General features: G+C 47.3%; 1 protein-coding gene across 5 annotated transcripts; it reads right to left on the bottom strand.

The window, feature by feature from the left end:
* Positions 1-310: 310 nt before the first annotated feature.
* On the bottom strand, positions 311-22137 carry EREG (epiregulin). Of its 5 annotated transcripts, none has more exons than XM_042796343.1 (7): positions 17682-22137; positions 14181-14284; positions 11204-11262; positions 2988-3071; positions 2411-2534; positions 1675-1821; positions 311-703 (listed from the first exon to the last, which is right to left on the bottom strand). In XM_042796343.1, exons 3-7 carry the CDS (start codon positions 11220-11222, stop codon positions 643-645), a joined length of 435 nt encoding a protein of 144 aa, XP_042652277.1. In that variant the 5' UTR covers positions 11223-11262; positions 14181-14284; positions 17682-22137; the 3' UTR covers positions 311-642. The 5 variants fall into 5 exon arrangements, with proteins under 5 accessions (XP_042652277.1, XP_032863435.1, XP_032863462.1 ...); XM_033007544.2 differs by lacking the exon at positions 14181-14284 and adding an exon at positions 12780-12870; XM_033007571.2 differs by lacking the exons at positions 14181-14284; positions 17682-22137 and adding exons at positions 12780-12870; positions 14521-17652.
* Between the last annotated feature and the right edge of the window lie 567 nt (positions 22138-22704).

Genomic DNA, 22704 nt, shown 5'->3' with positions numbered 1-22704 from the left:
GTAATCCAAAATATACCCAGCACAACCGTCCTGCGGGCACGGAGGAGCCGAGATCCACGCTACTGTCACGCGGTACGTGTCGGATAGGCTGTGCTAGGAGCTGTGCTCGCTCTTCCTTCAAGTCTTCCTCTGATTATGCCAGCTAACGGCTATGTTCTTTGGAACCAAGGTGCATCAATACATATTATTAGTGATACTATGGTTTCTCTCTTCAAAAATAACTGCTGGGACTTCCAACATCCTGCTCAGCCAAGCCATGCCAAGTTTCACTTCAATCAAACCACACAGACATTTTTGACTTTGTCTGGAACTTTTATTTCAAGCAGTAGAACTGTTTTGAGCATATTCACAAGAATAAATATAAAATTACTCTTCAGAGTAAGAAAATGAGCTTTTATAAAAATATATCTCTATCCCACAGAACCACTTAGGAGGGGTTCTCATTAGGAAATATTATTTAATAAAAAAATAAAACACTGAAAATAAAATGCTTGACCTACACTGATTGAATCACCAAACAATTGAAATTTTTTAAAGGATATAAATATTGTATATATTGTTAATAAAATAACATTTAAATAGATGGGAAGCCACCAAGTCCATCCAGATGAATGGAATCACAGTAGGAAGCCACCGTTTCTTCTACAGGGCACCAACTTCCTTGTATTCACTGGCATTGGCTTGTCTCTTCCTGTTTCGGTACCTGGAAGTAGAGAAGGGTGAGTTCTGAAAATCCAGTTGTTCCAAATGGCTTTTTGAGGAGTGAGATGGGGGGGATGAGGGGGTGAAGGAAGTAAAAAAACAAAGCTGTATGACCTCCTCACGTTTGTCTTAAACCTCTAGCAGCTAGGCTCTGTCTGTGCTCACTTCCAGGTCTGAGAAAACTTGCATGCAGAGTCTCATCTCTCAACTCTTCACTGAAGATTTCACATCTGCATTGAGGTCTTGCTGCTGGTACTAGGTTTGCCTTTGAGAAATACTGCTGGATCCTCCCCTGCAAGCGGGCTGAGTACCCTAACCAGCTAGGCCATCTTCTGTTTGAGATGACATGCCATCAAGTCTTCAGGTAGGGAAGAGGAATTCTAGTGGTTACCATCTAGCTCTCAGATCTGTCAAGATGAGCTCTCCCTCTGGGGGGGTTGTTCCACCTTCTCGGATCCGAGAGCTCCTTGCAGTTAGTTACTAGCCTGAAGAAACCATTCCTGCTGCTTGTGGGTCTGTTAATGGAGAAGACTACTGTCCTCCACAGTAGAGCTGATAAGGCAGTGCTCATGATATCAGTCACCACAATAACGTGGCAGATAAATTAGCTAGTTTTAATCCACCTGCAGTACTAAGAAAAGGAACTAGAATTTTCCTATCCTGTGTCCATTCTCTCCTTTACCTCAACACACCCTCTAAGTCAGATGTGAACTAACCTGTACAGTCCTATGTCAGGGTTAAAAGGCATCTGAGAGTACTGTTGCCTGGCCTGCAATTTGAGTTATGCTACGCAGTCAGCATACTTCCTTTTTTGAACACTGCACTAAGTGCAGACTGACGAGTCTGTATATCAAACTACCTCCATGCATTCAAGCGAGTGCAGGTATCCCAGTCTGACTGAAGGTACTCAGCAGATGCCTTACTACAGAGAGCTGACTCGCCTTCCTGAGCTGTGTAGACAATCTCTCTTACCTTCTGCAGATGTAGTAGCTTGCAATAGAGATGGCGGTGAGGAAAAGCAGAACGACGATAACGGTCAGTGCCACATACTCCTTACTGAGGGGTTGTCTGACGAGTTCTGAATGCACACATCGGACACCGGAGAAGCCGACGTCACACCTGAGGATAAGAGGTGGTAAGAGGTGCAGAATTAGAGACCTTGCCGTGGAGCCACACTTTAGCAGTCCACAAAGCATGCTATACTGCTGGCCTGCTATTTCCTCAGAGACTAGCAATTTGAACTGATGTAATTGAAGCCCATGTGGGCCTAGAAATGGTTGCAAATTCTTCAAGTACATGAGGAATACCCTTAAAAATGACTAGAGGCTCTTTATTTTGTAGGCTGAATCCAAGAAGAGACCTTGCAGCTTTGCCTGAGGTCTGGATCTCACACTACTGTAAATACAGATGAACCAAGAAGCACATCAGAATGAATGTCCCAAATTTAAGTTGGGTTGGTGACTAACTTCAGGTGTCTAAGACTCTCACCCAGGTTTCACTGGAGCCAGCATGTGCTTAACACTTGCTTAAATGCAGCTGAGGTGTATTACAGACACGCTGCCCCTCTAAGCTCCTGTGAGCATTTAAATAGTTTCCTGGATTGCTGTTCCAGCTAAGTGTCAAGAGCAGTGAGATCAAAGGCCGCATACGGCTCACCTCAAAGACCAGCTCAGGGAGGTCTGCAGGGCGCATGGTGCCCTGTCCGTACCTGCAGTAGTGCTCATCCAAGTCCACTATGTACACGCACTGCCCGTGGAAGCAGTAGTCCTTCATTTCAGGCTCGCACCTAGTAATCCCAACTTGAGCCACACGTGGACTGTTCTCCGTCTGGACTGCAAAGAGATTTTGTTAGCACCTCATCAGCCTTATTTTTTCTCTGTATTTCCCAAACAACACACAAGCTTTACAAGTATGACTAACAGTCTCACTACCAAGAGACCTCCAATGCCATAGGCATTAAAGCAGGTGAGCCTTCTGAACAGGGAGACGATTTTCCCAGGCCAGAGTTATATTGACTTTTCCTTTGGGAGTTCCACATAAGCTATTTCTGCTTTTACAGCAGAGTTCTCACCTCAGACAGAGCTCTTCTGCCGAAGAAGAAACATTAAAGGAAATGCAGGCTAAAAAATGGTTCTTGTTCAACAATACTGAGCACTTTGCAGAACATTGGCAAAGTTGCTCAACAGAAAAATTATTTCTAAGGGCACCTCAGTGAGGCCGCCAGCCCAAGGAATATGGGAACCAAAGACTTGTTATTTACAAGGAGACCTGTGCAGGACACTTACTGAGTGCTGTTGTGCAGTTCTCCATTTCACCAGGCCCACATAATGGGATCACTGTTGTGCCCAGGACTGCCTGCCAGAGGTAACCTATAAGATAATAAAAAGAGTCAAAACCAGATGCTTTTCAAGTATAGTTAAGTATTTCAGCTGGTGTACTCATTAAGTTAATACAAGTGGAACAGAAGCTTTTTATCTTGGTAGGAAGAACCCAGTGCTGTAAGCTGAAAAAATATGGGACTGAGAGATCTGCTGCCTATATTATATAAGGCAGCCCGAAGAAACCTCTTTGAAATACAAACATTTAATATAGAACAGAGATCAAACAAACTCTGTGTCTATGACCCACCTCTCAACCACACTCTTGAGCAAAACTGGGCAGGAACAGGCTAGGAGAGATTACACAGGAGAGGCAGAAGTTAGGCGAACTCTGATCATGTTAGGTTTCTGACTAGTGTGGCATGGCACGTGTGCAAGGGACACAGCCAGGGCTCCACAATTAGGCATCACAATCCAGCACTCATCGCAGGAGGAGTTCTTTTGGTAATCAAAATCAAGATGTCTTTGAGTCACAACAGTCCATGGGGAGAGAATTTCCTGGGAGTCAGCAAGTCAGAGCAGCAGGTGACTCAGCACACCAGGTCAGTGCCGAGCCGGGCTCAGCCCCCCACCACTGGCTTCAGATACCACCTACTCCTCGAGGCAGCCTTCACACAAAGGCTGCTCTTTATCAGCAAAGAGCTTCCTCAGCCCTCTACTCACCGTAACCATCCTGGAAGGCTGGACAGTTCCTGCACTAATACCCACTCTCGTGTTGGAGTTTTTCAGTTAAAAGTCCACTTGCAAACAGTTTAAGTGAGATACCAAACCCTCTTCAGCTGGTTACTGAGTTGGAGAAGTTACTGACCACTTTATGGATCCTGGGCCAGTGTTACTTATCTCAGAAGAACCCCCGGAGGAAAAGAGGTACATTTCTGTGTTTCCTTCACCACCCACATTAAAGAAAACTGCAGCTCAGCAGGTTTGAGTTGAATACCAGATGTAATAGGAGACTGCACCATGCTGGCTGAGGAGTTTGGCTATCAAGCAGTGGCTGTATCTCCTTGGGGAGCAAGGGCCCCCCCCTTCCCTTCTCTCAGCGATTCAGTTATAAAGCATTTTGACATCTTTCGGGTTGTAGAGTCTTGCACAGGCACAGCTTTCAGGTAGTCTACTAGTTCAATGAATATTTCCAAATAGGATTTGAGGGCCAACACAAGTACCTGCAGCTTCATGGCTAGTCCACGACAAACAGTCAGTGTTTGCCCAGCTGGCCATGAAATCCACTTTGCTAACATTCCTGCTGTGGTCACAAACTAACCTGCTCATGAACTGCTTAGTCATCAGCCCCATTCCACAGAAGTCTGTAATTTGTGTCTTTGGGCTGTTTGCCTCTATTAACTTGTCAGGTCATGCGTGTCTAATGGAGGGAGTGTGCCTTCATAATTTTTTGATCACTCTAATTCAACTTCAGTTATTAGAAAGTTTCATTACATCTCAGAGTTAAATCTACTAGTGATTTATGGATTTCCTGCAGCTTGTCTCTTTCTGGGTGATTAGCAAGCTTCCTTTAAGCTTTATTCCAGCTAGATACAAGAACAGCAGGGATATCCTTCTCGGAGGGACAGGAGGTTTTGTGTGTTTATTTTTGTTCCTTGAAAACCACCATTCCTTCTCCTTACCTCCCTCCCCACTGCGTTCCTTGCAAAGCTAACAAGCCAGGTTTCCACCAAGCTTCAGAAGAAAGGACAAAGACTAGGCCTGCCAGAGTGAGAACCACAGTAACGGACCAATGATGCTGACATCTTGACTTGTACAGGACACTAAGCTGGACACATCTGCGCCTGCTAGCGTGACTCAGCAGGGCCTGACTTTCACTCCAATGGGGCAGGACCAACAAGTTTACTTTCAGGGTGGGATTTTTTTTTTTTTTTTTTTTTTTTTTTTAACAGCGCTGTGCTCACTATCGACTCCATCAGGAGAAGCCGTTTAACACTTCTGTAAGGCCAATTTGAGTTGTCATGACAGAAAGTTAGAGTGTTTGAAGGATGAGGCCATCAGCTGACAGACGGCAGCAGCTCAGTAATTGGTAGAACAGCAGGCTCTGGGCGTCAGGCAGGGACCCGGTGTCCCAAATGATGCTGGGAAAAGAAGATTTACCGAGTCAGTCCTTTTTCCTAGGAACTAGAGGGACATTTCAGGAGTGCCCCATGGACTAAGCTTTCCCCTTAGCTGGCAGCAGCTGTGGCACAGGACAGCTCTGTCCCACCAAGCATACACCATGTCATTGCAAGAACGGATGCTGAGATCCTGAGAATAGTGAGAGTTAGTGACCTGAGGCTCCCTCCTGTTCCTCACTACCGCTGCTATCATCTCTGTGTGACGTGCAGCAATGAACATAAGTCAAGGCAAAATATGGTAGAGGTACCCGAGATATCCACTTCTATCATAGTTAATTAAGTAGAAGGATAAAGCCAGCTGATGATCTCTTTCAGTCTACGTAATTCTGTTTCGGCTTGCCTACTCACTTGATTTGAGCATAACCTGAGCAGTTGCTGTTTAATTTAATGTTCCCAGTTTGAGAGTTACCAGAAATTCTCTCTTGCATTTGAGAAACTCAAACCTTGGCACATGAAAGAGATGTGTCTGCTCTTCTCTTTGCTCCAGAAGGAGGCACTGCTTTTCAGCTAGAGAAAAGGCCAAATTCAGACACCTGTGAGTGACAAGTTAAAAATAACCTCCTCTTACAACATGGAACAAAGGCTTGCCCCATTCCAGCCATGCACAACAACCGATAGCCTCCCCCGCCTGACTGCAGACACACAGGCCAGAAAGGCCGGAGTGCAGGCGTGGAGATTTGCTGACACCCAGCAGTATTCTCTGTGTTCGGGCAAAGTTCTTCATGCTCTGCACTGTTATTTTTTGCCCTTTCCCCCATGCACATATTTATCCTCTGACATCAGTGGGAGGGGGATCCTGTGGGAGGATAAGGGATCCATGTACTGCAATGGCAAAGGACAGCCTTTCCCAGAATAATTATCAGATGATGTATACCAAACATAGGAACTGGGAGAGGTAGTTACATTTTTCTTCCTTTGCTGTTCACTATGCAAATACAAGATAACAGTAATGAGATGGTGGATATTCACATGTACCTCACAGGAAGGCAAGTGCTCCCCACTAGCATGCATGCACAATACTGCCCAGTATTGCAGGTATTCCTGCAAGGTTAACACTGACAACAGTAGCTGTTACTGGAACAGGAATAATGCTGCTGTTTCCTCGTCCTTCCATGAAGGATGAAAGGAAAATGAGGGACAGAGACTGGCTGCCTTTGCCTCCTACTGCCTTTATCAGAGATGACACACAAGGGCTAATTATCAGTTCATCCACTGAAAGCCATCTATAGTTTTCAGTTCCAGGATGACTTCTAAGGATGAAGGATGCACATACAGGATACATGTAACTGAGAACTAGTCTCTCTGCAGGATTTACACCCATTTTAAAGGGGAACTGCCAGGTTTCTGAGAGGTCAACAGTCATCTGAGTTGACTTTGCCTGTCACTGAGATCACTAGTCTTGTACTAGTTCATCTGAAGAAGACCCCATGATGCTAATCACATTTGGCATCTCTGTGGTCTCTCTGCCACAGTGGTAGCACCTATGCTTTCCATGAGGGTTGCTCTTTGAAAGTAATGCCAAGCACAGAGGCGTCCAGGTGACACAAACCTGGAGGATCTCAGCCTATCTTAACTCTAGAGACAGACCAAGGTGGGTCCTCGTCACCCGATTTTGGACACCCAGAGCATGTCCAACTATCTAAGGCCTTCTTTGTGTAGACTAAGAAAGAAACGGGGAAGTTAGCCAGTCTGTCCTACTGGCTTTGTGAGCATCACTGCTACCACCATTCAGCTCTAGTGCATCGCCTTCTGTATCACTCTGCTGCTAAGCTCCCTAGCTAGCCACAGAAGTTTTGCAGGCCATGTCAGACTTCTAGATGAGGATCACAGAAACACAATTAGCCAGGAAAGCCTTGCAAACAGCTTACTCAAGATGTGGCTGTGTTCACATCAAGCATGGCATCTCTTAAAGTTATCCGTGTAGGCTGAGCAGTTTTTTCCTGGGAAAGGGGAAGCAGTCATTCGAGATAATTTTAACCACCTCAGTCAGAACACACCTCCTCCTCCTTGCACTCAGAATACATCATCTGTCTGCTTCTTGATGTACCTGGTGCCTAGCTGCCTGACTGTGCCCATCAAGGCAGGTGCCCAACAAGCCTCTTCCTGAGATGATACATACAAGATGTACAGGTTGCTCCTCTCACCCAAGTGAAAGGAGATGCTACCAGCCCTTTCACCCCTCATCCCCCTGCAGTCTATGGATGTTTGACCTATTATCTAAATGGAGGCACCAGACATGATGGTACTGAGAGAGTACCAAATAAATATATGGCCTTAGGGCAACCAGACAGAAGTGTCTTTAAATGTTTCTGGGAAGTAGCATCCAGGTTTCCCCATCTCATGTTTTGTACCCATGACTTCAGAACTGTCCACTCAAAGTCACAGATGCCCAGGGCCAGAGCAGAGCAGCTCTAAGTAGGCCCTGGAAACACCAGCCTGTACAGGAAGACTATCACTCTATAACTGCTACAGGCCCACATGATCATCTTCAATATTGTGCTAAGACTTACCCTTAAGCAGAGATAATGCAGATAATTATGTAATATGTGCACCCAGTCATGTCTGTACTGCTTCCACCCCTGTGGAGACCTACACACCAGTGATCTTATTCAAATGTACCCCTGTGCCTGGGCCACTCTGCTTTCCACCATGTGTGGGGGCAGAGGTCCCTACACCATAGAAGCAGCAGAAATCCATTATTCCTTCCAGCCAGATATATCAGCCACTGACCTTCTCCACATCTCCAGACTCAGGGATCTTTACGTTCAGCCCACTTGCTAATGGCCAAATGTGACACAGGAAAACGTAAGGTCATCAGCTCCTGAAGCTGTCCACTGAGTCTGGAGATCCGAGGCCTGCCTTCCCCACTGAGTGAGCATTACAGTGACTTTAAGGAGTCCAGTGCCAAGGCTCCTGCAGTAACTCTTGGAGAAGACAGGGCCAGGGCTTGGCTCTACCACTGCCACATCACCGTGTGGCTGGCACAGCACCGTGGCTCCTCAGGGGTGAGCGACGGCTCTTGCCCACCACTGTCTTTCTGCTGAGTAGTCGCCAAGCCCATGACAGCCAGGATATGAAGCTGGCAATGACCGTCACTTCAGTCAGGCTTCAGCTGTTCAGCAGGGAACCTCTTAAAGCCTGGCGTAATGCCCACTACGGACCGTGTTCCCAGCTTCTGCCAGTGTCACTCATTTCTGTTTACACTGACCTGGGAGGGAAAGGCAGTAAAGTTCTTGTACTACTCGTTATGATGCCATTTAGCTATGACTAATCTATCCCTTACTATTAGATTTTGTGCCTGCCCCGGAAATAAATAAATCCGTATACAAATCCATGAAGACATACCAGTTCCTTCCAGTAGCAGTTTTGTACAAAGCATGGCTGAGTCACAGGCTACAAGATGTTTAGCCCACTCTCCTGGCAAGTAAGATGCTGTGCAGCAGCTGATCCGTAAGCTATTGTGGAAATACCTGACCAAGTTGAAAGGCAGAAACTCATGCTGCAAGTGGGCTTAGCAGATGAAGGAGCATCTGCCCCAAAAGAGAAGTCTTGGGAACTGAGCTTCCCCATTGACTGCGACCCTGAGCCCAACATGACGAGTGTGAGAATATGCTCTGTCAATAAAGCGGTGTGTGAGTGTGCCAGGCCTTGGTCCTGCCTTGAGTGTTTGCTGCCCACACGGTTCCAGTCACCTCCCGGGGTCACCTCTCAGCAGCCACTGCCTGTCACTGCCAGCACCCAGTGGAGGTGTGCAGCAAGGATCCGTTGCTGCTGCAACAGCACGCCCAGGCTCCAGGACTCCCGATGCTCTAAGGATACACGTGTTTGCTTCGGACTTTCAGGGAGCTTATGTCATGCAACAGAGTTAGCACCCTCCCAGTGAGGAGGAGGAGAAGCGTCAAGCAGAGGGAGGCCACAACTTGTTTTGTTACCATCAGGAAGTCTCTGCCGCTGTGGGGATTCACCTGCTGAGCTCATCTCGAGCACGGCCAGGGTGAATGAAGGCAGCAGGACCGGACTACAAACAAGACGCAGCAAGGTGAAAGAGAACAGAGTGAATTGCCTTGAGCAGACTGTGCTGCGAGTGGAGTTGGGGAAAAGGGGAATGAACATTCACCTTTGCTCAGACACAGGGCACCCCTGGGCATTGCAGAAGCAACAAATCATCCTGTAACAGCGTAAGACCTGCGTGCTCTGCTCCTCCACTCATACAGCCTACCCCAGTACACTCGTCCCTGCCCATGACTTCACCTCCGAGAAGAAACACGTCGGCTTCACCTGAAAGCCAGCTGAGCTTTGCGTTTTGCCAGAGATTTTCCAACACCTCGAGAACGAATCCCCGATCCCCTCCGGGCCCCACCAGCCCCTACCCCGGGCAGGGCACGGCGGCGGCACTCACCGAGGAAGAGCAGCAGACTGCGGGCCCGCAGACAGCCGGCGTCCATCGCCCTCGCGTCCCCGGGGGAAGAAGAGATGGAGAAAGAAAGGGAAGAAGAGGAGGCAGCGGCGGGAGCGCTGTGGGTGCCGGCCGCGCCGCCCCGGACCTTTATGGGCCGGCGGGAGAGGCGGGGCGGCGCCGGCCGGTGATGAAACCCCGGCTGGGTTCGGGCAGGTGCCCGGCCCCGGCCTCCTCGCTTCCTGCCCCGCCGCCCCCGGCGGGCCGGGCCGGGCCGGGCCGGGCCGGGCCCCGCCATCCCCGGAGGGGAAGGGAAGGGGCGGGCGTCCTCCCCGGACCCCTGAGCCCGGGGGCGGGACCCCGACGGCAGGCAGGAGCCGGCCCCCCCGGCCGGGAGGACAGCCCGGCTGGACGCGCTGCTGGTTGATCCCTCCGGCCGCTGGCTGCTGTCCGGATACATTTGATTTTCCTTAGTTTAACAAGTATTATTGCACGGGGGCCTCAAAGCACTCGTCCCCTCTGAGCAACTCGGCCAAGGCACGGATGCTTGGGGACTCCCCCAGGGCAATGGGTGCCCAGGGCTGACCGTGCGGCCTGGGCCCCGCTGCCGCCTGCTCGCCCTCACTCCCTCAGCGCCAGGCGTAATGGTGTGAGAGGTGGCTGGAGCCCAGCGCTGCCCGTGTGGGCTCGGCCTCCGCACCAAGGAGCGCTGGGCCACGGCATGGCCACCAACACAGCTGCCTGCGCCCAAACCAAAAAACCCCTCAGGGCGGGCGGCCCGAACTGTGCTGCCTTCCCTAACCTCCCACCTCCTGGCATTTGTGAGGTGACCCTCAGCACACGCGTGCTGCTGCCAGGGAGCCTCGGCGCTCAGGGCAGAAATGGTCTATTAAGTTCCAGCGCAGGCCCCAGGAATTTCAGCACCTCACCCGGCACCTGGATCGTCGGCAACGGTCTCAAGGTCAGCACGGGCTTACGCCCCATTGCCCCTCCAGCCCCTGGCCTCGTCACAGCCTGGTACCACGGGCCCTTCCTGGTAGGAACAGATCTTTCAGGTTCTTGAGACAGGAGTCCAACTAGTTATGGCTACTTTTTAAAAAAATTCCTTCCAGGCATCTTGCCGAAGCCCACGTACTCTGTCGCTAGGTTAGGCAAGGCCTCGTTTGGCGCTTACATCCCATCACCAGATTGCTGAGGTACATCCCCACTCCCAGATGGCTACTGTATGCTTTTACCTCAAATATAGTGTGTTTTATCTAAACAAGCTGCTCAGTGGTTATTCCTTTTCCTTTTAAAGCAAAAAACTTCTTCCTGTGCCTTACCGTTTTCCATCATCAAAAAAGGCAAGGTGATAGATAACCAATTTATTGCAGAACTGATAAGCCTATCTCACAGTCTAAGGAATTTGAGTATTGATAGTGAGGTGCACTATAATAGCTGGTGACTCAGGTATTCATAGTTTCTCCATTTTATACGCAGTTATTTATACAAGAGAGTTAATTGTAGAAGATACTGCAGAATACGATATACCACACCTCCATGTTCAGATTGCAATTATAAGTAATAGGCACATTAATTCAGGAAGCTGGAATAAATCTGGTACTTACAAATCATACTCCTTCTCATGTCAGGAGCATTTTCTTAGATCTACAGAAGCGTGCAGATGCTGAAAGGAAAAAAGGCAATGTGTTACTATAGAACTATATGTCAGCACTATTTGTTAATTATTCAAATGGTATGAGAGTTGGCAAGATAAATGTAATGAAGATCAGTGTGAAAGCAGCATTTAGAAGTTTGTCCTCCACAACTAAGTGTGACATGATATAGCTGGAATCTTTTTCTAAGTCCCCTTTTTCCCCCCTCTAGCATTAGGGTCATGACTTACCCTCATATAATCAGGAGACCACTTTAAGATTAGCAGGTGGTAGCTTTTTTTGATGCCACATGACTGTTTTTGTTGCTTCTTTAATTTGGGCTGATCCCCCTTATTAAGGATTTTATTGTCTGCTCTTTCAGGGATCATGAGTAAGGGAAGGAATTGCAATAATCAGTAAAGCATTTCTGTGTACAAGCATACAGATGCCTTAAAAAGCAGCATCACTGTAGAACTTCTACTTTGTAATTAATTTCACCCTTAAATTCCTGCATGATTTATCTTCTGAAAGAGAGCATTTAATTATAGTCTTGTACCAGTATCCAGATACCAAGTAACACTGACACAATTGGAGCAATTCATTGGAATTTCCTCTTTCAGATTTGAATATATGGAAAACAAGTATGATACACACATCTTTGTTTCATCCTTCTGTGATGTTCTTTGCCTCATGGTATGTGATTCCACATCTGGCACCGCCGCTTGTGGCTTTCACCATCCTTTCCTCCACTTGGAGGCTGCCTCTTTGAATGAGCTTAAAAGCCAATTTTCCAAGAGGCTATTCACACAGAGCAGTGCCTTCCTGCACCGATAGGTTCCCGGTGAAGTAGATCCATTGTATCCCACAGATCTGAGTACGGAGTGGCATGTCTATACAATGCTGAGAGGTAGCACTGATTGGGCAACAGAGCACCACGGGTGCATTTCAGCTAGTGGCCTCAATCTTGGCTGGGGTGAACGGGCACGCCCAAGTCAAGGCAATGACAGATCTATGCCACTTGGCATCAGAGCAGCGAGTAGCCCCCCGAGTGCTCTGACATTTCAGCATTGTCTTCTTGACAAATTTAACAGGTATATGAGGAAACACCGTAAGAACTTGTGCAAAAGACTTACTTGCTTTTATTACCTAGCAATGGCTTGATAACCACCTCTAAAGAAAACCTCTATTTACAAAGTACCTCAGCTCAACGCAAGTCCACGTTGGGCTTAATCATCTTTCAGTGTCACAGGTATTCACCTATTTTCTTTTCGGACAGCAGATTTGTAACAGTGATAACTTCAAGGCTATGGGTTGAGCTTTGTCTATTAGTTTATCTATCATGGATGACACAGAGGATTTTCTATGAACAGCATACCCTTTAGAGAGGAAAAAATGCAGGTTAAACGTACATTTTTATGTGCTTGAAAATACTTTTTCTCGTGGTAATTTGTTGTAGAAGAATACATACATTCATAGCAATGAACTGCCACTTTATGTATGTGTTTTTATATGACTAAAACCATACATGACAAGTGACTGTATCACTTACTTTAGCTGCTCTCTGTAGGACTTGCACCCAGTTTTATGCCTTGATGTTGTGGGGATGGATCTGCATTGTTTTTGTCTGTCGAGAATAAGGCCTATTTGCAAAATCAACATTCTTTTGTCAGAAAACATTTTGAAACTGGAAGAAAATCATTCCTAGTCTTGCACTGAAGCACTTGGCACTGTTACATATACACACAAAGTAACAAAAAGCAGCATTTTCATAAATTCTTGGGAAAAATTGTCCAGCATTTTTGAAAAGAGAACAAGTGCATACGTCAGTATGTGTAAAACAAATTTTTATATACAGCAAGTTTTCATTGCACAGCATGAGAGATCCTCATGAAATATTTTCAAAAGATCAGACAGCTAATTGGAGTGCAGCTCTCTTGACAGCATTTTCATTTGAACTACAGAAAATTAAGTAGGAAAATCCTAAGTGGTAAAAAGCATGGGGCCCACATGTGAGCACAAATGCCCTAAAAAGGGAATATATTTAACTGGGAAATGTGGATGAGATCTGGATGAAATGGAGTAAGGAAAAACCTTGAGCCAAACTTAGTCCATATAAAGGTCAGCTTCAAATCTACCATGTATGTGAGGGATTAATTAGGTCAAATGTTCTTAAACAACCAGGCTTTCCTATAAACTAAGAGAGTTCAAAACGCTGCCCCCCAGGCTGAAAGCGACCAATACCTCTTCCTGTAAATGCAGGGTGAGGTCAAAGCTACTGGACAACACAGATGTTTTGCTGTTTTTAAAAAAAAAAAAAACAACAACAATCTCCCGAATCCACTGATTTCTTAGCCAACTTTTTGGGTCAGCATCAACTAGCAATTTAAAAAAATAAAGAAAACAAATGCCAAACAGCTAATTCCCACCCATCTCAATGTGTCTCAGAAGATGGAGGTGAAAAGGTGGACAGATCTGCCAGTTCATGCTGGATTGCTCCCTACAGGGCAGTTTTCGAAGCTTCATTCTTCTGGCTTGTATGACATTTCCATTACTCTCCCCTGGGCAACTCCTGAATGGCTCAACGCATCTCACTGGCAGGAAGAGCTTCATAATGCTCAGATGGTGTTTTCCCTTTCTTAATTACAGCTCAGTGCTCCATGCTAAGTGATTTCTTAGCCTCCGAGGGGTTTGTAGCTTTTTTTCTTTTGTGGAGTCTTTTCATGGCTTCTGCCTTTACTTGCTGCTAGACAAACCTGTGCAAGTGTTTTATTTGTACCCTTGTAAAGGGTGTCATCAAACCAAATCCCTCCCGTATCATTGCCCATATATTTGGTAATTGTTTCTCCTTGCTCCAAGTGATTTAAGAAGGACCGAGGTGGAAGGAAAGTGTTTTTCCCCGCAGCATGCAGCAGGTTGCAAGCAAACTGGAAGAAGAACACCACCCCCTTACCCATCAGTCCTGCGTGCTGGTCTGTCCATCGGCACCTCTTTCGAGTCCATAAAGTCATCTCTTCAACAGCACTTTTCATTCCCCACGGAGATGAGAGTTAACCACTGAGAGACAGAACACGTGCCAATATGAAGACTGCCCTCTCTGACGGTTCACCCTGTGTACAGCATTTAGACCCCTGGCCAGTGGCCAACACGACTGAAATTTTGTGTTCCCGGCACCTGACCGTGTGGCCCATCTGCTCAACAGCTCTGCCCTGAGAACAACATCCATCTTGGGGCGGTGAAATGACAGCAGGAGCCACCACCGTGGAGACTGGTGTGACTGAGCGGGCACTCACCGGCTCCTCTTGGGCTTTTCCCCACAGCAGTCAGTCCTGCCTACGGGCTCTCCACTGCCACCTTCCAGCCCTTTCCTGTGTCTTCCACCTGGACAGCTGGCGCTAGCATGGGGGAAGATGAGAGGAAAACACTCTGTATATGAGTGCCACTGTCAGAGGGAATGAAGACCTGCCTCGGGCTGGAGCAGGGCCAGCCTCTGAGGCCTGCCCTAAAGCCTAAACAGTACATGATGCACGCGTGGGATAAGCAGAGCCCTCTGCCTCTCACCTGCTCCATTTGGGAACCTTGGCCACTAGCTGAGCGGTTACCCAGGCCTCAGCTACACTGGCTTCAATCCCTTTGCCAAGCATATTTTGCCCCTATCACTGCTGCAGGGGGTGAGGGGATAAAAGCAGTGGAAGGGCAGAGGAAAGGCTGACTTGTGGGCTATTGCCCAGCCTCAGAGTTCCTGTGCTTGGCCTGCTGAATTGCAAGCAGCAGCACTGAGCTGTGACTTGCTCTGTGCTCCCAGCCCTGCACTGCCACTGGGACTTCAGCCACCCGTGGACTCCGCATTTTGGCTGCAATTTAGTGGTGACTGTCACCTGCATGCCAGCCAGATGCACGGGGAGCTGGGGCATCCTCGACACAAGGAATGTGTCATTAGGGATAATGGAGTAAACAGCAATTCACCTGAAACCAGCTTAGCCAGCACATGTTCCAGAAACCAAATCTAAGAAAGAGGCATGGATCCATGGTGTATTTGTTTGGCCTGGTAACTAGCGCTAGGCATGGGAGCAGATGCACTTAGTGGAATTCCCCCATCCACTAGCATTATGGGACACTCCCATTACTGTTCTGATAATTACTGTTAATCATTACTATTACTGAACTGACCAAAAAAAAGGCTGTCAGGATCAGGCCTTTATTGTGCTGGCTGTTGTCATGCAGAGGTGATGAGACAGCCTGCCCCAGGGAACCTATAAACACGGGTGCCCAATTCATCTCTACAGTCATATTTCAAACTAGGACACTCTGGTCCGCAATGAAGCTCCCCTACCACTTGCACAAAAATAAGCCACGGCACTCCCTCCGGCTCACATCAGCTTGGAGCCAGGTGCTTGGGTATCACACTCCCCGTCTGCTGAGATGCAGCTAGAAGGGATAGAAGCTCATCAGGAATACTTCAGGGTTGCAACAGTCAACAAGATGTTCCCATTCTGTGTTTTTCCTGTCTGGGCCCAACCTGCTATAAAATTCCATATTCTTTTGATCTCCAGTGAATTTAGTACCACCAACTCCTGAGAGCCAACCGTGAGTCACATGGTATGCGGAAACCTCTGGGGTTTGGTTTGGGAACGGCCAAGACTATGTGAAATCATCTTCTAGTCACCTTCTCCTCCCATCCATGGTCTGAACGTCACCTCAGGTATCCAGGCCTCCCTAGACACCGTTCCTAGGTCACAGACTGAAGAAGCCACAGACTGGGTACCAACAGGGAGACCTGGTGAAAGACTGTAGGCCTCTGTGGGGCTGAGAAGGGCAGAGATAGCTCCAGCACAGGTGGAAACCATCTGCCTGCAACACTGATTTGTCCCCCCACATATACAGGTCTGCTGCTATCAGCCACTGGGAAAGGAGACAGACCCCAGTTTTCTGGTCAGAGCTGGTCATTCCCCAAACTGACTCCGGAGTGCAGCCTAGGTTCCTCCCTGACTAAAAAGCAAAACAAACCATGTTCAGGCCCTGGATGTTTCTCTGCTCTCAGCTAGGAGTTGTGGGTTTTCCAAAGGGCAGGCCAAGGGCTAGGCCTACCCCTGAGGAACTCGTCCCTAACTCTCCACCCGTGGGTGGGAAGGGTGCTGGTTGCCTGCTGTGTGCATGGGAGATGGGACGAGGAGAGGAATTTGCAACTGGATGTCCTGGGGGAGAGGTGCCAGCACCCAGTCGGCTGACTGTGACACTTCCACGGATAACTCCTCTGCGCGGTATCTACACATCCACCCCCTCATCCTCGTTCCTGCAGCTTGATGTTATTTAAGAGATGCAGGAGATTTCCTTTATGACATTTGGAGCGCATGCGTGTAAATCAAGTGGGACAGGATAAAGGTCAGGGCTGGGTTTTAATTAGATTGGTGTCGGTTATTAAATTAAGAACAGCACTAGGCTAGGGCTGGCAGCTCTCAATCAGTGCTCCTGCAGCCAGGGTCTTTGTCTTTGGCTACAGTTAAGGGTCAATTAGTCAAAGCTGCCGAACACAAGTTAGGTCTCTGAATCTAGTTAAAGTCCTCAATAACAACAGTCCCTCTACAGGACTTTCAAAGAAATAGGCATCCCTGAAAACTACTTTTTAGTGAGAGTCTGAATAGAGGCTCAGGATGAGACACTTTTGGCCACTGGCTTGCAGCATGCCTACAGCAGAGGTCACCCCTTCATACATAACACAGTCACGTTCCAGCTCCACACCCAGATTAATCTACCCTGCCCAAACCAAGCACACAAGCAGCCTGACATCAACCGAAACAAAGACCATTAAGTTAGCATAGGAGATGGCCTGTCTTAGGTGAACCACGCCAGACACGAGACCCCGTGTAGAACATGGCCCCACTCTTTTGTCTCCATCCTGGCTTCTCAGCCCTCCCCCCCGTTTTGTCCTGTAACATTCCCCTTTGTGAACCTGAAGAGAGATTTCCAGGAAGGGCTGCTGTATGCAAAGCTAATTACCAATCTTTCCAAATCAACCACTTTAAAGGGTGCATAGGTTAACTAAACTAAAAAAGAGGTCTCTCTGCAAGTCCCTTCCCACTCCCCCCTAGAGCATTCTTATGCAACGCACTGCGCACTGCTGCGTGGATTTGATTACATTGGGGTAACTTTGATTACCACGTCACGTATCATCAGAGCTGCTGATTGCATTGCAAATGTTGGAATTGTCTTTTACATGGATTTAAATAACATCGGAGGCTTTGGGCAATGGCCTTCAATTGTTTATATGGTTGTCATAAACAGGATATTAACATTTTGTAAATATCCTGTTGGAAATCCCTCAGCTGTACTTGCAAGCTCACCATAGACCAGTTTGATGTATGCCCATCTGCACTAAGTGTCCTTCTGCTAAAATTGCATTGGTAACATTGCACAACTGCTACTGACCACAACAATTGTCTCTAATTGTACGTACCAATGCTTCTACTTCATGGCTTCTACAAATTGTTGGTGGAGTTGGTACATCTTCAGAGCATTTGCTGGGGAACTATAAATCAAAGGAATAATACATTATTGTTGTCATCATTTCCATAGGCCTATGCTGTGTAGTGCTCATTCAGCTAGAGAAAGGGAATGACACTGCTGGGAGTTCTTGTTGCTACATCTTACCTAGAGGTAGGTTTTCTTCCTCCTTCATATAAACTTCCACTCCAGCTGAATGAAGATGATGATGCACACGCGTACACACAGAAAAATCTAGATTTTTCTTAGGAATTCTTTCAGGGTTGCAAAATAGGGTGTTTTCATGGTTAATAATTAGATACCTATCCCTAATCCTGCGTATTTTCTGCAGTAAATCTAAAAATACCTTTCAAAAAGAAGTCATAACACTAATCTCTTATGTTTTAACAGTCTACCTCAGGACATATCCTCTCAGCAGGGTTAGAGAAAGGCCGAAAGTTCCTTCTAAGCTAAATACTGTATTAAAAGCAACGCACATCTACCCCAGTTGGCACATATTTAACTGACTATGTAGCTAGCTCTGGGGGAATGGAGGAGCTGCATTTGTACAGAGGAAAGCTCTGGCTTGGAACAGTAAGAACCCTTAGTGTAGGAGAAGCAGAAGCACCAAGTTGTATCACTCCTAATCCGCATGTGAATAGCCCACTACTGGGAGCACAGTGGGGCAAAGTAGTCTGACAGTACGTCCTAAGCTCCAAACCAAGTACCTCGAAGAAGTGTAACTTCAGGCTACAGCTGTGCTAGCATAAGGTCAGATGCTAGTAAAGCATTCAAGAAATAATAGCTGACCCAACCTTAAATACTATCTGGGCAGCTGAGAGAGTCTTCATAGGAATGTGTATTGTTGCTCTCTCCAAATACGTTGCATCTAAAAGAGATCTTGTCTCCGCTACCTGGTGCCCTCTGAAGTTAAGAGGTACCAAACCCCTGGGGTCTGCACATTACACAGATCCAAACACTGTCCCCGTGGACTTCTGTGTGTCAAGCTGGTTTCCCCCAGCTCCCACATCCTTCACTCCGGTGCACCCTTGACCAGAAAACATACACAGCCTCCCATCCAAGATGCTATCTCCCACACAGGGATACTCAGGCAAGCGGTGCACTGCAGTAAGCGCTGTCTGTCTGAGCCAGACCAGGTTACTGTCCTCACTGAAGATAGTTCTGCAGGTAAAGAGGGCACAGCTTACTATCCTGGCCTCTTCAGAAGGGCCATGACAGATCCTGAGTTGCGTCTCAATCCCTGAATTGTGGCTGTATTGTACTTCCCAGCCTTCCAGGCTCTTCTCTTGCAAATCGGTCCCATTCCTCTAGTGGCATGCAGCAACCCTCATTGGCCCACTTTAAGACCCAGCCTTTCTCTTCCCCTTGCTCCCATTTGGATGCTGCGTAGCTCATCTCCCAGCCACATCTCTGTCACCAGCACTCTTCCATCCTCTGCCATCTCCCAGTTCCAATCACCTACAGACATCACCCTTGTTTGCTGCTTTGTCTGATCACAATTCTGAACAGCAACCAGGCAGAACGGCAGCGCGTAAAGCCAAGATTGCCTGGCACAAAATACACCCTGGCACCTGGTGGTCTTGCAGTGATTTTTCTTCCCAATAGTCCTCAATGTATATCAGAAAAAGGCACTGGATGTGCAAGGCTTGTTCATCCTGCACGAAACTCTAGGGAGACTCAGATAAGCTTTACTGCATTTCATGACCTTCCCATTCTGCATCTCCTCCTCCCTGCATACACTTTCCCCAGACTTTGGTAAAAAGGATGTGAGTCATATGATGTGTCACAAGCAAGAAAAAACTACAACATGTCTCAGTTCAGTCTGATTCCCAGAATAACCTCAGTGGGGCTGGTGTCACCAAAACCTTCTTAGGCAGGACCCCATTTTCTTCTCCTGTCCTCCTAGGCCAGTCACTTGGGTGAGAGGGTTGGGAGGGCAGGAGAATTTGCTCCTGACATACTCTGAGCACCTGAGAGCAGCCAGTGCTCTGGCTGCAAGAGCTGCCCTGGCTGTACCCATGTTGGGGCACGGACTGCTCTGCTGTCATTCCTGCTGCCACCACAAGTGGGAAACATTGGGTCTGTCTTTCACACCTCCAACACTTCACTAGCACTGCCTGAACACAGACAGCCGCATCTGAAAAAGGTGTTCGCTCTAAATGAAATGATCACAAACTTTTAATTTAATTTAAAACCATGAGGAAAAGGCAGTGGTGTGAAGTCCTGATGCTACTTGTTCTAAGGTATATCACTTTGTGTTGCACTATGAACTCGGCTGGGCTTCAGATTGCTCTGCAGATAAAACAGGAGGAAACTGTAACTTACACCCACTACAAGTGTATTGACAGCTAAGGAATGAGATAACTAAATGCCCTTGGGGAGATATGAGAGGCATTTAAAGCATAAAAATTGCTTACCTTTCCCTTACCAGGTAGGCAGATAAACACAAATGTCTCTGTTCAATAGTGCCTGAAAGTCTGATGCAAGCCCTCAAAAGCAAAGGAAATTAAGGCTTAGAGGCAACCATGGTGCAAGGATGTGCAACCCCAATGACAGAACATTCCCCAACAGCTCAAAAATAAGTGGCTCGCGAGAACTGCCCGAGTTGGCAGAGACGATGGGCAAAGTGAGTGTGGGAGGGCAGAGGCCTGGGTGTTTCACAAGGGCATTCCCAGCTTACCAGGTGCTGTGCTGCATTCAGACTTTCAGTCACGTGGCTTCTGGGACAGACACTGCTTACCACACGCTAAGGGAGGGTGGGAGCAATTTGCTTTACCGCTCTTGCCAAAAGCCTCTATTAGTATATGTTATGAAAGCTCCAGAGATGCAAAACATTCCTAAAACCTCTTTATTAAGATTAGTAACACCCGAAACTCCCCCCAGTTGTTTATGGATGGCAGGACTGAAGGAGGCAAGCAGCAGAAGAGACAGAGAAGCCTTCACTTTCTCTGCAGCATGACGGGCCAGGGGAGTCTCTGTATAATTTCAGCTGGCTGCTGAAATGCCACCTGCTTCCCCCACAGTGCGTGCTGAGGGTGTGACCGGTTTTGAATCTACAGATGCAGAGTGTTACTTAAGGACTAAGTGCATTGGTTTACCATCCCCCAGCACCTACAAACTACCTTCGCAGTCTGTAATACTGTGATTTTGATGCTTCTCTGACGGTAGCACCGAGGCACACACAGCACCTGCAACCTGCCAAGTGCACGTGCGGAGGCAGAGCTTTGTACCTGTGTCTCCTGGACTCCAGACTCCTGCCCTCCTCACAGATCGCTTCCTCCAAGAACCATGAGTCCAAGTAGGACTGGCTGCCTCCAGGACTACTTTTCCTGATGCTACAGCCCAGATCCATGCTTCCAGGGGACGGAAGTTTAAAGCTGACCAAGGAGAGAAAATTAAGAGTGGCAAAACTGTCAGGTCATTATATTCAAATGGGATGACCACTTTGTCCCTTGGGCCTATTTACCCTGCAAGTGAAGATGTGTCAGAACCCCTGCACAGCGGTCTCAGTGAATCACTCCGTGCTGCTTTCCCTTTGCCACTTCCTCACCCTTAGCTCATGTCTTGTACCCAGGTACAAAACAGGCAGATTTAGAAGGGCTACAGTTTGAGATGGACCCGTTTGAGTTCAAGCTTCTGAAATAACAGGCCTCCTGAAGCAGGTGCGAGCTTCTTCTACAGCATCTTAACTCCTTGTGACATGTGGAAACCTTTGCTTAGATTTCTTTGGCAGTGACTTGTGTTAAATCGTATGGAACTGTAATTTTCTATTAATTAGCATTTTTGCACTCTGCATAGGACCATCAGCCTTGGGGGAATTTAAAGTGTGGAAAGGACTGGACTAAAGATGTTGCGCGGTATATGAAGACTGTGCAGGCCCTGACTGGCATCATTTTGCATACAGATCTGCCACTGCGCCACAGCAGCACCCTCCACTCCAAACACTCACACAGGGATCAGGAGGGACATGGCAGTGGGCACAAGGGATCCAACTCTCCCTGCCATTGCTGGGTTTTGGGTTTGGTTTTCTTATTCCTAACAGTTCTTTCAAGGATAATGGGATGTTTTCTACGGGGCTTTCTGCACATGTACTGATGTGCATGAACCTGAGTTCTAGGTTAACAAAGATTCTTTTTATGAGAAATAAAAGACAAAGTTCCTGTTCAACATTACCAAAACACCTGAAATCCAAGTCAGAGCCTCAGCTCTGCATCAGCACAAGGTATGGTATGCACATTCAAGTGAGAGATTTTCTATCATATACACAGGGCACCTTTGTCAACATTTGACTATGTATTTCGATGTCAAGTAGACATTGATCACAGAAAATACCATTTAGCATAACAGAAATTGTGCATGTGGCAGCACACCGCTAAAGTGCTGAGGGAAGAATGAGCAAACAGTGAAGCAATGCACATACTTAAACAAATGTAATCAAATGTTTTGCAGACAAAGGTAATGTAGCTCCTATCTGTGTCATGTTTTCTTGCAATACAAACAGATACAACTATTTGTATTGAAGGAGAGAAGCACTCTCACTTTTATTCACTTATGGGTAATGCACACAGTGTCTAGAAGTCCTGTGGTAGGCATGAAGAACCGACGGACGGCTGATACAAAAATCCTATGAAAATACACAAAGTCTAATCTCCACTGCTGTCAGGTGTTACTTCACAAATCACTGAACAAAACAGATGACATTAAATCTGCTACAGTATCATCTGCATGAACAGGAGAGGCAGGGCTCCAAATGTGACGGACGCTCCCAGACTCTCCTGTGTCACAGGAACCATGTGCCACTTGCAGTCTGCTCCAAAATCTAATTAATGAAGTTGATGGAAAAATGCCCAGTATTTCAACAGCCTCTATCCAAACTGTGCCCATAGTTAAGCGCCCTTGAGTTTTCTCCTCCACCCAGGGTTTTTTAACTTTCTAGTAATATTCAAAGCATGAGTACATTTATGAGTTGCTGTTAC

The sequence above is a fragment of the Tyto alba genome, unplaced genomic scaffold (genome assembly GCF_018691265.1).
Source record: "Tyto alba isolate M040663 unplaced genomic scaffold, T.alba_DEE_v4.0 Super-Scaffold_23, whole genome shotgun sequence".
NCBI classification, from domain to species: Eukaryota; Metazoa; Chordata; class Aves; order Strigiformes; family Tytonidae; genus Tyto; species Tyto alba.
Note: the sequence above shows the minus strand (reverse complement) of the source record. Positions and strands in the feature narration are given on the sequence as shown.

Bases quoted from the DNA above. Each gene is read 5' to 3' on its own strand.
- EREG (XM_033007523.2), bottom strand. From the start codon at position 10,056: ATGTATCCGGACAGCAGCCAGCGGCCGGAGGGATCAACCAGCAGCGCG. The intron at 3,072-9,599 runs GTGAGTGCCGCC...ATTATCTTATAG, and splicing joins CAGTCTGCTGCTCTTCCTCG to GTTACCTCTGGCAGGCAGTC. The intron at 1,822-2,410 runs GTACGGACAGGG...TCTTATCCTCAG, and splicing joins TTGGATGAGCACTACTGCAG to GTGTGACGTCGGCTTCTCCG.